The sequence below is a fragment of the Hyperoodon ampullatus genome (assembly GCF_949752795.1).
Source record: "Hyperoodon ampullatus genome assembly, chromosome: 13".
In the NCBI taxonomy this organism is placed as follows: Eukaryota; Metazoa; Chordata; class Mammalia; order Artiodactyla; family Ziphiidae; genus Hyperoodon; species Hyperoodon ampullatus.
The window spans coordinates 27193664-27208078 of NC_136926.1; the positions used below are offsets into that span (position 1 = coordinate 27193664).

General features: G+C 52.4%; 1 protein-coding gene across 1 annotated transcript; it reads right to left on the bottom strand.

Moving 5' to 3' along the window:
* Positions 1 to 1674: 1674 nt before the first annotated feature.
* On the bottom strand, positions 1675 to 4391 carry SLC7A4 (solute carrier family 7 member 4; the record flags this gene model as incomplete). The annotated part of the gene is made up of 4 exons (XM_079718158.1): positions 3368 to 4391; positions 2315 to 2955; positions 1951 to 2059; positions 1675 to 1847 (listed from the first exon to the last, which is right to left on the bottom strand). Exons 1-4 carry the CDS (start codon positions 4347 to 4349, stop codon positions 1675 to 1677), a joined length of 1905 nt encoding a protein of 634 aa, XP_079574284.1. The 5' UTR covers positions 4350 to 4391.
* Between the last annotated feature and the right edge of the window lie 10024 nt (positions 4392 to 14415).

Genomic DNA, 14415 nt, shown 5'->3' on the forward strand with positions numbered 1-14415 from the left:
ATTGGGAGAAGAGGATGGAGAAGCTGAGTTGGTGGTCACTGGGTCCTTTGGGACCGTCTGTGTGCTCCTTGGTGACACCCAGCCCAACCTCCTGGAACTTGTGGGGGTGGGGAGAATGTATATCTGGAATTCACTGCTACCCAAGGTCACACACCTAAGAACCAGCCCGAGGCAACTGCTCGAAGGAGGCCTTGTCCTTGGCTTCGGGTGGAGCCCAGTGGCTAGAAGGAATGCCCCAAACAAATTCCAGAGGCCCCCAGCAGGCTGGCCTGGATCTGGCTGTGACGTCCTCACAGGGTGTGAGTCCTGCCCGCTGGAGAACTCCCCAGGCGGCAGGGAGCCTACAGCTGGGAGGGAGGGACTGGCTGCAGGGGTCTGACCCTGTCTTGGCCCCAGGGCAGCAGCAGGGGTTTGGGAGTGCCCACCTGAGAGGCGAGGGGCTGCTTTCTCACGGGGCCCGGTGACTAGGCATGCTGGCCGCTTGCCGGGGCAGTGACATGGGCCAGCTGGGGAGGGCAGGGTTGGGGTTCAGGCTGAGCTAGCATCTGGAACCATCTGGCATCTGGAGCCTCAGCAAAGCCTTGGGATCCCTGCTGCCTCTCAATCCCCAGAGCAGTGTCCCTGGGGAGGCAGGCCACAAAGGTCAGGGTGAGAGAACATGGCCCTGAAGTCTTTACCGGGGCGGGGTCCCATGTACGGGGCCCAAAGAAAGCTGATGTATGGCTTCAGGGTCCGGGAGTAAAGCCTGTCGACAGCAGCTTCCTGTGTGCTCCTTACAGGCAGAGACGGGAGCTAGTGGTGCCTGTGGTGGGCACAGCACCACCTGGGAGACCAGTGGGCAGTGCAGGGTGGGCCTGGGGACCCCACCCCAAGGACCAGAGGGGCTGGAAGGCACTTGGGGCAGGTTCAGGCTCTTGTGCACCCATCCCCTGGGGCAGCTGGAGAGCAGCACCAGGGTCTGAGCTTGGAAACAGCTGCTGCCTCAGTCTGCACACAGTGCGCACGCCAGCGTAGCCGCGCGGGCACGTGGATATGTGCTTGAAGCTGTGTGTGTGCCTCTGCCTCCGCAGGCAGACCTCAGGCACATGCCATGCTCTGGAGAAACCAAGGGGACCCCAAACTCTGCTGCCCTTTCTAGGTGGCCTCCTTGGGGCCCGGGCACTTCTGTCTGGACCCATCCCCCAGAGGAGGGGAGCCTGACACTGCCCCTCTGTACCTGGTGCATATGGGTGTATGTATAGTGCCTTCTGAGAAGGGCAGAGGGCACTGGCCTGAGTGTCCTCGACTCAGGGCTGTCCGAGGGCTGGCATCTCCCCTCCCCTTGCAGAACTTCTGCACCTTTGCTTTGCACCGGGACAATCGCATGGTTCCTGGGGGCAGGTGAGGACTCAGTGCCGCAAAGAACAATGGACACGACACAGGCCACGTGGCTGGCTAAGCAGTTATTGTCATGGATCCCTGAGGCTGGGGCTTCTTCCCCACCCGCCCTACCCCACCTGCCCAGGTTGCTGGAGTTGGTCATAAACTGGAAGGCACTGCGCAGAGTCCACCACACCAGCGCTGGCCACACCGGCTCCAAAGACTCAGCTTGGCCCCTGAACTACAGTCCGAAGGACCCCCGAGTGTGGGCAGGCCCACAAACCGGAGCTGCCTTGGATGGAGGGCAGGCAGCTCTCATGGACTGCTGGGCTCCTGCGCTGGCGCCTGGCTGGGGGGCTGCACGACCTGCACTGTCGCCTCCAGGCTGCCGCTAGGGAAAACCACATAGCGTGTGATGGTCACCCCCGGCAGCTCCCGCTGGTTCTCCTTGCTGTGCCAGATGCCGTAGCCGAAATATACCAAGAGTCCTGCAGGGGTGGCACGAGCATGAATGGCAGGTCCCAGCCCTGCTCGCCCTCCTCACCCTCCTCCTGCAGCCGGCCCAGGACACCAGCCTGGCCCCCCACTCACCGATCAGCAGCCAGATGGAGAAGCGCACCCAGGTCAGGTAGCTCAGCTTCAGCATGAGGCAGATGTTGAGGAGAATGCTCAGGGCTGGAATCAGGGGCACCATGGGGATCTGAAGGGGCAAGGGTAGGGCTGGGCTGGGCTGCAGGGGAGGCTGCTGGCCCAGGGCCCAACTGCTCTAGAGGCCTCAGAGCCTTTCTCTGCCTCTGGAGATTCTGGAGACCAGGGCCCGCTCGCAGACACAGGTGGATGTGCATGCTGCCTCCCCAGCCTGTGAGCCGTGGTCATCCTGCTGCAGCGGAGGATGCGGGGGAGAAGGGAGCTGGTGGGCTGACAGCAAGTGGGTGTTGGGAGTGGAGAGAGGTACCTGGAAGGTGTCCTGCTGGCGTTGCTGCTGGTGGGCCCCCAGGACGAGGAGACTGAGCAGAAAGATGATGCTGCAGAGCAGAAGCAGCAGGATGTAGCCCCAGCGAGGGAGGTGCAGGGCTGAGTCCCCGAAGATCAGCACGCAGCCCAGGATGCTGGCTGAGGCCACCAGGACGCAGGTCGCTGAAGCCACGGCCACTCCAGGGCTGTACCTATCCAGGAAGCCCAAGTAGGGCCTCAGGGCTGGCCGCAGCTGCCCAGGCTCGGGGGCTGGGACCTGCTCGGTGCCCACCAGCTCTATGTGGTCTGAGAAGGAGTTGTACTCCTTGGCCGCAGGGCGGGGGCTGGCTGGGCTTGGGGAACTGAACAGAGGGGCCTTCTGGAATCGCAGCACGATAATGCTGATGGCCACGAAGGTGTAGGCCAGCAGTGTGCCAATGGACAGGAACTGGACCAATGCCTCGAGGTCCAGCAGCAGCGCCACCAAAGCCGTGAGAACCCCGAACACCACGATGCCTACCAGAGGCACCTGTGTCCGGGGGTGCACGTAGGCAAACGCCTGGAAGAAGAGCCCGTCAGCGGCCATGGCGTAGATGATGCGGGGAAGGCAGAAGAGACCGTTGAGCAGGACAGTGGTCATGGCTGCAGCAGAGGGCGGGGGCTTGTCAGCACAGCACATAGGCACCCCACGGGCCACGGCTGGGGCACCTCGGGAGCATGCGCACGAGTCTGTCTGGGTTCTCAGAGTGAGCCTGAGTGCCTGTGGGGTGCAGGATTGTCACTCCCCCAACCCAGGAGTGGGACACCTCAGTTTAGGTCACAGGCCACTGGGGAATCTGGTGAAGGCTGAGTTCCTCTGTCCAGGAAAGGACACGGAAGCACACGCCCAGACCGACATACCATGTACAATGGGGAGCGGGTTGAGTAGGTCTCTGCCAATAAGCCTGGGTGGAGTCTAATAATTAGCCCCTTCCCAGGTCCATTATAAAACTGGTAAAACTGAGGCCCAGCTGGAGATGTGTTCCCCGGGAGGCTAGGGCAGGACCCCACTTACCACAGATGGAGCCAGTCGCCACGAGGTAGCCAGCCCAGCTGTAGCCCCGCTGGTAGAAGGCGTCAGCGAGCGCTGAATTAGGGTCCAGGCTGTGCCAGGGCACCATGAGGGTGAGCACAGTGGAGACCAGGATGTAGGCGCTGGCTGCGAGGCCAAGCGAGATGGCAATGGCCAGGGGCACGGCTCGCTTCGGGTTCCGGGCCTCCTCACTAGAGGCGGCAATGACATCAAAACCCACGAAGGCGTAGAAGCAGGTCGCGGTGCCGGCCATGATACCGGAGAAGCCGAAGGGTGCAAAGCCGCCCTCCTCCTTGCCCCAGTTGTGTGAACGGGCGAGGACGAACCCCAGGATGATGATGAAGAGGATGACGACCATGCTGATGGCAGACAAGGTGTGGTTGAGCCAGGAGGAGACACGGGCTCCGCAGGAGATGAAGGTGGAGGCCAAAAGTAGGATGCCAGCAGCCAGGAAGTCAGGATATCTGGCCAGGAGGGGCACCTGCCAGATGCCCACATGGGCTTCGGTGAAGTTGCGGATGTGGTGGTCGAACATGGCGTCCAGGTAGCCGCTCCAGGCGCGGGACACAGCAGCACCAGCTATGACGTACTCAAGCACCAGGTTCCAGCCGATGAGGAAGGCCCACAGCTCACCCATGGACACGTAGGTGAACAGGTAGGCAGAGCCTGTGCGGGGCACGCGTGCCCCAAACTCTGCGTAACACAGGGCCGCCAGCAGGGAGGCCACGGCAGCCACAATGAAGGACACGATCACGGCCGGGCCGGTTATCTCCTTGGCCACGGTACCGGTGAGCACATAGAGGCCCGAGCCCACCATGGACCCCACTCCCAGCAGGGTCAGGTCCAGCGCGGACAGGCAGCGCTGCAGTGATGTCTCCATGGTGGCCTCCTCCAGTGGCTTCAGCCGTTTCAGCTTCTGGCAGAAGCACGCCAGGCCGGCAGTGCTGGGCAGTCCTGAAGCCATCGCAGGCAGCTGAGAGGAGCACCAAGCCAGCTGCTGGCACCTACCAGGGCCAGAGGGGAGTGACAGGCTGCCCAGCTTTCCTTCCTCCCTCTGATCCCACCCAGGGGTAGTGAGGGCATTTAACACTGGCCTGCCAGAGGGCAGGGCTGGGACAGGGGTGGGTGGGAGGCCCTCTCTGCCTCAGGGGCTCCATGGTGGAGCAGAATCTGGGCCTGTTGGTGGGGGTGGGGGTGGACCCTGAGGGTGAGAAGGGGGCAGCCCCAGGGAACATGGCTGGGAACCAAGCCTCTGTGATCTGGGATCCCAGAGTGAGGTGGAAACCCGAGGCTTCCCGGGAGCTGGGCCAGGCCTCCAGGACGTGGAACAGGAGCGGAGCTGCAGCCCTGGGCGTAGCCCAGGCGGCCACCTGGCCCCAGACATCGCGGTTCCCCGCTTCCCCGCCTCGCCGGACTGGAGGAACAGTGCACCTGACGCGAGCCGGGGCACCCTGGGCGTGGCGCCGGATCCCCGGGCTTGGCGCTGCACTGCCGGCCCCAACATGCCGCCGCCGCCCCTGGAGCCAGTTTCGCCTCACCCTGTCCCCAGGTACCTGAGCCTTCGCCTCCTCCTGGGCCTGAATCTGTTTCCGCAGGACTCTGCAACCCACCTACTGTCGCCGCCTCCGCTGCCGTCGCTGCCGCTCTGCACGCTGAGCCTGCCCCGCCTGCGGGTGAGGTCCGTGCGCAAAGCCCGCCCCAACCCCCAGGGCGCCAGACCCAGCACCGGGCCCCACCTCGCTGTCACAAACACCCAGGTAGCCCACCCCCTCTTAACTCACCAGGTCCTAGGGATACCCTATCATTGTGTCTGCTTCACAGACAAGGAAGCCCAGGCCACCAGAGTGGCCTCGCAGCCAGGTGCAGGTTAAGGTCCAGGTCTGGGGGTGGGGGTCTGGAGCCCAACCGCGTTCCACTGGGGCAGACACCCTCCTTGATCCCTCCTCCCCACATGTGCACTCCACCCCGCTGGGTACCATCCAGCCACCCCCAACTCTGGGGGTGTGGGGGCGCAGAAGTCAGGCAGGCCCTGGTAAGCTGAGGGTAGAGGTTTGGCTGAGTGGCCCTGGACAGTCCTGACCTCCCCCGCACAGTGGGATGGCAGGAAGCCACCTCACACATTGACGAAGGAGTGCCTGGCTTCAGGAATGTCCTGTGAATTGGCAGAATGCACACTGGCTGTTCTGAGCTTCTTGTTACAATGTCCCCAAAGGAGGAAGCAGTCTCCTGGAGACAACGCACAGCCCTCTAGCCCAGGATGCCCCTCAGGCCCCTCTAGCCAAGGAGCACCTGCATCAGGCCAGGAGGACCCTGGGGGACCCCACAGTAGCCCCCAACTCACGGATGTCAGTGAGAGGCACGGTGTACTGAGCACCTACACCATGCCTAGCCCTACATCATGGACAGTCCCCGCATCCCATCACTTGACAAGGCATGTTTATTCCTGGGACTGAGGGGTCTTTGTCCTACTCTTGCCACTTCTTTGAAAATGAAAAGGTGGGTGTGACAGGGTGTTCACTTGTTCACAGCAGAATGATGACAACCCATCCAAGCAAACCGAAACCAAAATGGATAGCCTTTTCTCCCAGAACTTTGTACGTGTTTTCAGGTTTATATGTGGTTTGTGGAATAGGATTTTAAGGGCACCTGCCACCTGTCTGGTTCAGTGGGCTTGTGACAGGATGGTGGACTCCCTGGTAAGATGGTGCCACTTGGAGCACTCTGCCTTAGCCAGCCCCCTTGCTTCCTTCTGTTATTTGGCTGATAATGTCTTGAGGAGCTTCTCAGATGGGGTCCCACTTCCTGCAGGGAAGATGTCCCCCTTGCTTTTCTCCCATGTGGCCTCAACAGAACCGAGCAGGTGTTCCTTGTTCTGAAATGCCTCCACAAAAATCCAGAAAAATGCATTTCAAACCAAGAGGGTTGGGCAGTTTGGTAACAGGAGGTCCTGAGAGGCCTTACCGATGACCCCTTGAGAGGTGGTGTGCAGTGCTTCATGGCACTGACTTTGTATTTACCCAGAGAAACACTCCTACCATAGGCACTAACACCCAATGGATATTTGAGGCCAAGCACAATTGACGCAGTGAACTGTAAACTTCCAAGGGTATGGCTGGGACACCTGTGAGCAAGGCGGTTACACAGAGGAGCACCAGGAGGATGCAGTGAACATAAAGCACCAAAAAATAAAGGAAGAAGAAGGAGGGAACACTTCCCAACTCATTCTACAAGGCCAGGATTATCCTGACACCAAACCCAACAAAGACATCACAAGAAAAGTACAGATCAATATCCCTTAAGAATATAGATGGGGGACTTCCCTGGTGGCACGGTGGTTAAGAATCCGCCTGCCAATGCAGGGGACATGGGTTTGATCCCTGGCCCGGGAAGATCCCACATGCCGCGGAGCAGATAAGCCCGTGCGCCGTAACTACTGAGCGTGTGCTCTAGAGCCCATATTCTGCAACAAGAGAAGCCATGACAATGAGAAGCCTGCGCACCACACGAAGAGTAGCCCCTGCTTGCCTCAACTAGAGAAAGCCCATGAGCAGCAACAAAGACCCAACACAGCCATAAATAAATAAATAAAAATCAATTACATTTCTATACACTAGCAATGAACTATTCAGAAATGAAATTAAGAAAACAATTCTGCTTACATAGCATCAAAAAGAATAAATTTATTTTTAAACATACTTAGAATAAATTTAACAAAAGAAATGCAAGACTTGTACATGGAAATGTACTAAACATCATTGAAAAAAATTAAGACCTAAACAAGTGGAAACACAACCCATGTTCATGGACTAGAAGACTTCATATGGTCAAGATGGCAGTATATTCCCCAGATTGGTCTGCATATTCAGTGCAATCCCTATCAAGATCCCAACTGCCTATTTTGCAGAAATTATCAAGCTGATCCTAAAGATGATATGGAGATGCAAGGGACTCAGAATAGCCAAAACAATTTTGAAAATGAACAAAGTTGGAGGACTCACACTTCCTTATTTCTAAACTGACTACAAAGCTACAGTCATCAAGACAGTGTGTTACAGGGACTCCCCTTGTGGCCCAGTGGCTAAGACTCCGCACTCCCAATGCAGGGGGCCTGGGTTCGATCCCTGGTCACGGAACTAGATCCCACATGCCGCAACTAAAGATTCTGCATGCCGGGACCAAAAGATCCCGCATGCCACAACGAAGATCCTGCACGCGGCAATGGAGATCCCGTGTGTTGCAACTAAGACCTGGTGCAGCAACTAAGACCCAGTGCAGCCAAATAAATAAATATTAAAACAAAAAAAAGTGTGTTATTGAAATAAGGATAGACATATAGATCAGTGAAATAGAATTGAGAGTCCAAAAATATGTCCAGTTAACTTTTTTTTAATAAATTTATTTATTTTATTTATTTATTTTTGGCTGCATTGGGTCTTCATTGCGGTGCACGGGCTTCTCATTGCAGAGCACAGGCTCTAGGCACACAGGCTTCAGTAATTTTGGCTCCTGGGCTCAGTAGTTGTGGCTTGTGGGCTCTAGAGCGCAGGCTCAGTAGTTGTGGCTCACGGACTTAGTTGCTCTGCGGCATGTGGGATCTTCCCAGACCGGGGCACGAACCCGTGTCCCCTGCATCGGCAGGCGGACTCTCAACCACTGCGCCACCAGGGAAGCCCTGGCAGGTGGATTCTTAACCACTAAGCCACCAGGGAAGCCCTGTCCAGTTAACTTTTAAAAATTTATAGCCAATTTAAATTTATGGCCAGCTTACGGCCTTTTGATTTAAAAAAATAAACTTTATTTTTTAGAGCAGTTTTAAGTTTGCAGGAAAATTAAAAGGTGGAGTTCCCACATACCCCCACCCCTACACATGCATAGCCTTCTCCACTATCAACATCCTCCGCCAGATTGGTAAACTGGGTGTAATTGATGAACCTACATCGACACATTATTATCACCTCCAGTCCACAGTTTACATAAGGGTTCACTCTCGGTCATATACATGCTATGCGTTTTTAAGAATGTATAATGACACATATACACCATTACAGTATCGTGCAGAATTGTTTCAGCACTGTAAAAATCCTCTGTGCATCACCTATTCATCCCTCCTTCCCCACTAACCTCTGGCAACCACTGATCTTTTTATTGGCTCCACAGTTTTGCCTTTTCCAGAATGTCATGAAGTTGGAATCATACAGTATGTAACCTTTTCAGATTGGCTTTTTTCACTTAGTAATATGAGTTTATGAGTTTAAGGTTGTCTTATGTCCTTTTTTTTTTTTTTTGGTCATATGTCTTTTCATGGCTTGATAGCTCATTTCTTTTTAGTGCTGAGTAATATTCCTTGTCTGGATGTACAACAGTTTATTTACCCATTCACCTACTGAAGGACATTTTTTTTTTTTGGCTGTGCTGAGTGGCTTGTGGGATTTTAGTTCCCCAAACCAGGGATTGAACTGAGGCCCTCGGCAGTGAGAGTGTGGAGTCCTAACCACTGGACCACCAGGGAATTCCCCTGAAGGACATTTTGGTTGCTTCCAAGTTTGGTAAGTATGAATAAAGCTGCTATAAACATCCATGTGCAGGTTTTTGTGTGGAAGTAAGTTTTCAACTCTTTTGGGTGAATACCAAGGAGTGTGATTACTGAATCATATGATAAGACTATGTTTAGTTTTGTGAAAAATCACCAAACTGTCTTCCAAAGTAGCCCACCAGAATGTTCTGTGTTCCCACCAGCACTGACTGAGAGTTCCTGTTGCTCCACATCCTCACCAGCATTTGTTGTTGTCAATGTATTGGATTTTGGCCATTCTAATAGGTGTGTTGTGGTATCTCACTGTTGCTTTAATTTGCAATTCTCTAAGGACATATGATGTTGAACATCTTTTGATATTCTTATTTGCCATTTGTATATCTTCTTTGGTGAGGTATCTGTTCAGATCTTTTGCCCATTTTTAATTGGGTTTTTGGTTTTCTTTTTTTTTTTTCCACTTATTTATTTTATTTTTGGCTGTGTTGGGTCTTCGTTGTTGCGCATGGGCTTTTCTCTGGTTGCGGCGAACGGGGGCTACTCTTCGTTGTGGTGCGCAGTCTTCTCATTGCGGTGGCTTCTCTTGTTGCGGAGCACAGGCTCTAGGCGCGGGGGCTTCAGTAGTTGTGGCACATGGGCTCTAGAGTGCAGGCTCAGTAGTCTTGGCGCACGGGCTTAGTTGCTCCGTGGAATGTGGGATCTTCCCAGACCAGGGCTTGAACCCATCTCCCCTGCATTGGCAGGCGGATTCTTAACCACTGTGCCACCAAGGAAGCCCTGGTTTTCTTATTGTTGAGTTTTAAGTGTTCTTTGTATATTTTGGGTAAGTCATTTATCAGACATGTCTTTTGCAAATATTTTCTCCTAGTCTGTGGCTTGTCTTCTTATTCTCCTGATGGCCAGTCGATTTTTGACAAGAGTGCCAAAATGACTCAATGGGGCAAAGAACAGTCTGGAACAACAGGGTATCCTCATGCAAATAAATGAATGAAGCTGGACCCCTACCTCACATGACATACAAAAATTAACTCAAAATTGACCAAAGACCTAAATGTAAGAGCTGAAACTATAAAAATGCTGTTGTGACGTTGTTAAATTAACATTTGTTAAGTGGAGCCCTGAGGGTGTTGGGTGAGGAATCTCTGATCAACAAAAGACCAGAAGGAATTGAGAGAGAAGTTTGTTACAGGTTCTGGAAGAAGTACACCACATACTGTGAGGGGCCACACCAGGAGGCTAAGGCATAGTGCAGGCAGAAAGCATGGCAGGACCTGAGGACAGGCTTTTATTAGGGTCTGCAGGTAGAGTGCTTTGGGGTTTCCAGGCTGAGTCTGGATTGGTCAGTTCAAAGCAAAAAGAGTGGGGTTCTGGCAAGCTTATCTGAGAATCACACAAGGGGCCATTCCTGGGAGGTGGGAGAGAATGCTTATCAGGAGGACAGTTGAGGAATTCATATCAGGAACTTAGATTATTTACCTGTGAGTCTGTAGACTGTTATCTAGGGCATGCACTCTTGGGAGAGGTTAATATCAGTTCAAGACCCCCCCCCACAGGCTGCGCGGCCACACAAAATGGGTCCCGAGACCACGTTATCTAGTAGTTTAGCTAAACTCTAAACAAACTCTTACAAGAAAACATAGGAGTAACTCTTTATGACTGTGGATTAGGCAATGGTTTTGTAGGCAGATAGGATAGGAGGTCCCTGAAGGAAGAGAACCAGACATAATTTCTTGACATAACCAGATTAACTGGAACCTAAGGAATGACCGTGTTGACTTTTTCTGACCCTCGTGATCCAATCAGCTAGAGCCTGGACTCTGTCAACCTTTGCCACAATTCTAGGCTGAATTCTCCTCTGCTCAAGCCCCTTCATGAACATGTATGCACCCTCAGCTTAAGTCATCCTCAATTTTGCTGGTAAGAGAGACTCTGCTTTGGGAAATAACCCTGGTGTTCTCCTTACTTGCTGCAAGTAATAAATCCTTCCTTCTCCAGCTCTTTGACTTGGTGTTGTCTTTTATTAGATACCCACCAAGGGGCGAATGCAGTTTTCAGGTAACGGTTTCACAAACATGACACCAAAAGTTCAAGCAATCTAAGAAAAATATAGATGAATTGGAATTCATCAAAATTAAAAACTGGGGACTTCCCTGGGGGTCCAGCTAAGACTCAGTGCTTCCACTGCAGGGGGCGCAGGTTTGATCCCTGGTTGGGGAACTAAGATCCCGCATGCTGCACGGTGGGGCCAAAAAAATAAATAAATAAAAACAAAATTTAAAACTTTTGTGTTCAATGGATACCACCAAGAAAGTTAAGAGGGAATTCCCTGGTGGTCCAGTGGTTAGGACTCGGCGCTTTCACTGCTGTGGCCAGGGTTCAATCCCTGGTCAGGGAACTAAGATCCTGCAAGCTGCGTGGCTCAGGCAAAAAAAAAAGAAAAAAAAAAAAAAAGGAAAAGATTAAAATCCACAGAACAGGAAAAATTTTGCAAATCATATATCTGATAAGGGGATTGTATCTAGAATATATAAAGAACTCTCACAACTCAACAACAAAATGATAAATAACCCAATTTAAAAATGCACGAAGGATCTGAATAGACATTTCTTCAAAGAAGACATACAAATGTCCAATAAGCACATGGAAAGATTCTTAACATCATTAGTCTTTAGGGAAATGCAAACCAAAACCACAGTGCGATGCATCCCCTAGGATGGCTGTTGTCAAAAAGTCAGATAATAATAAGTGTTGAAGATAATGTGGAATAATTGGAACCCTCGTACACTGCTGGTAGGAATGGTAAGTTGGTACAGCTGCTTTGGAAAACCACTGGCCAGTGGTTAAGACTCCGCGTTTCCAATGCAGGGGGCACGGGTCGGGGTAGGATCCCATGTGTCCTGCAGTGCAGCCAAAAAAAAAAAAAAAAAAGAATAAAGTGGTGATACCACCCAGACAAATCTTGAAAACATTATGCTAAGTGAAAGAAGCCAGTTACAAAAGACCACATGTTGTCTGATTTTATTTGTATGAATAGGCAAATCTATAGAGACAAAGAGTAGATTAATGGTTTCCAGAGGGTTGGGTGGTGGAGGATGGGAAGTGACTGCTAACAGGTACAGGGTTTCTTTCTGGGGTGATTAAATGTTCTGACATTAGATAGTGGTGATGGTTGCACAATTACGTGGATACAAAAAAAACACGGAACTGTACATTTTAAGCTGGTATTATAGTATGTGAATCAAGTTGTCATAAAAATAAAAGATTAAGGGACTTCCCTGGTGGTCCAGTGGTTAAGACTCTGCACTCCCAATGCAGGGGGCCCAGGTTCGATCCCTTGTCAGGGAACTGGATCGCGCATGCCGCAACTAAAGATCCTGCATGCCGCAGTGAAGATCCCGCGTGCCACAACCAAGACCTGGTGCAGCCAAATAAATAAATAAAAATAATAAATATTTAAAAACTAAATAAATAAAATAAATAAAAGATAAAGCACCAAAGTGTTTGCAAGAAAGAATTCCAGGGACAGGAAGGGCTGAGTGGCCAGAGAGAGATGAAGCCTCTGGTTGCTCTGGTTGGTACACAGAGGAACAGACTAAGAAGTTGGGAGACCCTTGTTTTCCCCTAAACTGGCCCCTTCTGCATTGCTTGACTCAGGTAAAGGCATTACTCTCCCAACTACTCTTAGTCACTGAGACTATGTACCTACCACATGTGACCCAGATGTCCCTACGTCCTTTTGCCTCCTGGAGCTCCCCTTTCTGTTAGCATCCGAACGACGTGGCTCAAATAGCTCCTTTATCTCAGGTATCCAGGCCCTCCCCAGCTTCCAGGAGCTTTTTTGGGGGGAAGGGGTTGAGGCAAAAGAAATCTTACATTTTTCCCATGTCATCGCTATCTTTTCCTCCACTTTTGTCTGTCTCCTGCAGCTTTTGTCCTCTCTTGTCTACATGCTGGCAGCCCCCTCCCCCAGTCTGCTGTTCTCCCCAGGGCCAAATTTAGCCCAAATTCCACCGTTCAAAGTCCACCAGCATGTTGTCGCATATTACCTTTCCAAAATGACCCCCATTACTCCTCACCATGAACTGGTTTTCCAGCTCTTCCTTCTTTTTTTTTTTTTCTTTTTGTCTGAACCTCTCAGCTTGCGGATCTTAGTTCCCAGACCAGGGATAGAACCCATTTCCCCTGGAATGGAAGCATGGAGTCCTAGCCACTGGACCACCAGGTGGTGGTCTCTCTTCCTTCTTTATGTCCCCCGTCCCTGGCAATAGCAGTCATGTCTGTCCCCACCTGTTCCAGTCCTTACCAGGGGTGCATTCTCTCCCCCATTTCCTGTCAGCCCCTCTGCCCAAGGCTGGCCCCGGCTCCTTGCACCGATCCTGTTGGACCTCCCTGGGAAGAGGAGGACTTCTGGTTTTCCCTAGCTAGCTGCCCAACCCTTCTAACCCCCAGACCGCACTCTCTGAAATCTGCCAGAGCAAGGGAGGAGTGGAGCTGAAGTTAGTCCCACTGAATCCATGGTGGTGGTGTGTGTTGCTCAAACCCAGACCGCTTGATCTGCTACTATGAACATTACCCCAGGCCTCTGTTGACCTAGCAGTGGTAGGCAGGGTAAGAAATCTGCATTTTGCATCTACGTTTTTAAAATTTGTTTACTTTAATATATAATGTATGCCTATAAATTATTATAAATAATTTTTATTTATTTATATTCTCTTTATTTAACCCCTTTTTGGTCCTCCCTTCTCCACGAAGATTCCAGCTCATTCAGGTTGTGCTTAGAAGAGCCAAGAAGGGGCTCTTCTCTGTGGTGTAAACACAGATTCTCTCATGGACCAGCAGCAGGAGTGGGGGGATCTTGGGAAGATGGTGAACTGAGGATATCAGTCCCCCTTCCGGGAACATGGGAATTTGTGTCCTTTCGCCAAGGTCTGTGGGTGGGTAGTTCTCTGGCCTCCTGCGATAACCACCTGTGGAGCCTCCTGCCCCATCCTCCTCCTAAATATGGCCAAGCCAACCCGCTTCTGCTGCTACCTGGCTCCCACCCCTCAAAAGCCAGGCCCCTCGGTCTGGCTGCGGTCAGCCACCTTCTTCACTGCAATTCTCGGACCTCCCTGTCCCCCGCCTGCCTTGCCCACCCACCCTGCTTGGCTGCTTGTAAAACTCGCGATACTTTGAGACCCACGCATAAGTCCCATTTCCTGAAGGCGGAACTACCCGCCTCAGCTTCACAGCACCTCCTTCCGGGAGTCTATCACGTGGTTGCCACAACATTCTCTGGCGCGAGTTGGGGATACTGACATCTGCACCAGTAACAGGCTGCTAACCGAATAGTCTTTCCCGGTATCTGCCAAGTCCGCAAAGCCCTTTCAGTTACCAGCCCTGTCCCTTCTCACACCCCGGGCAGCTCTGCAGGAAGACTGCATTTAACAGACAAACTATGGAGCCTCCCTCACCCGCAGCGACCAGGCATCAGCCCGCAGCTTCCAGCTGACGCAGCACA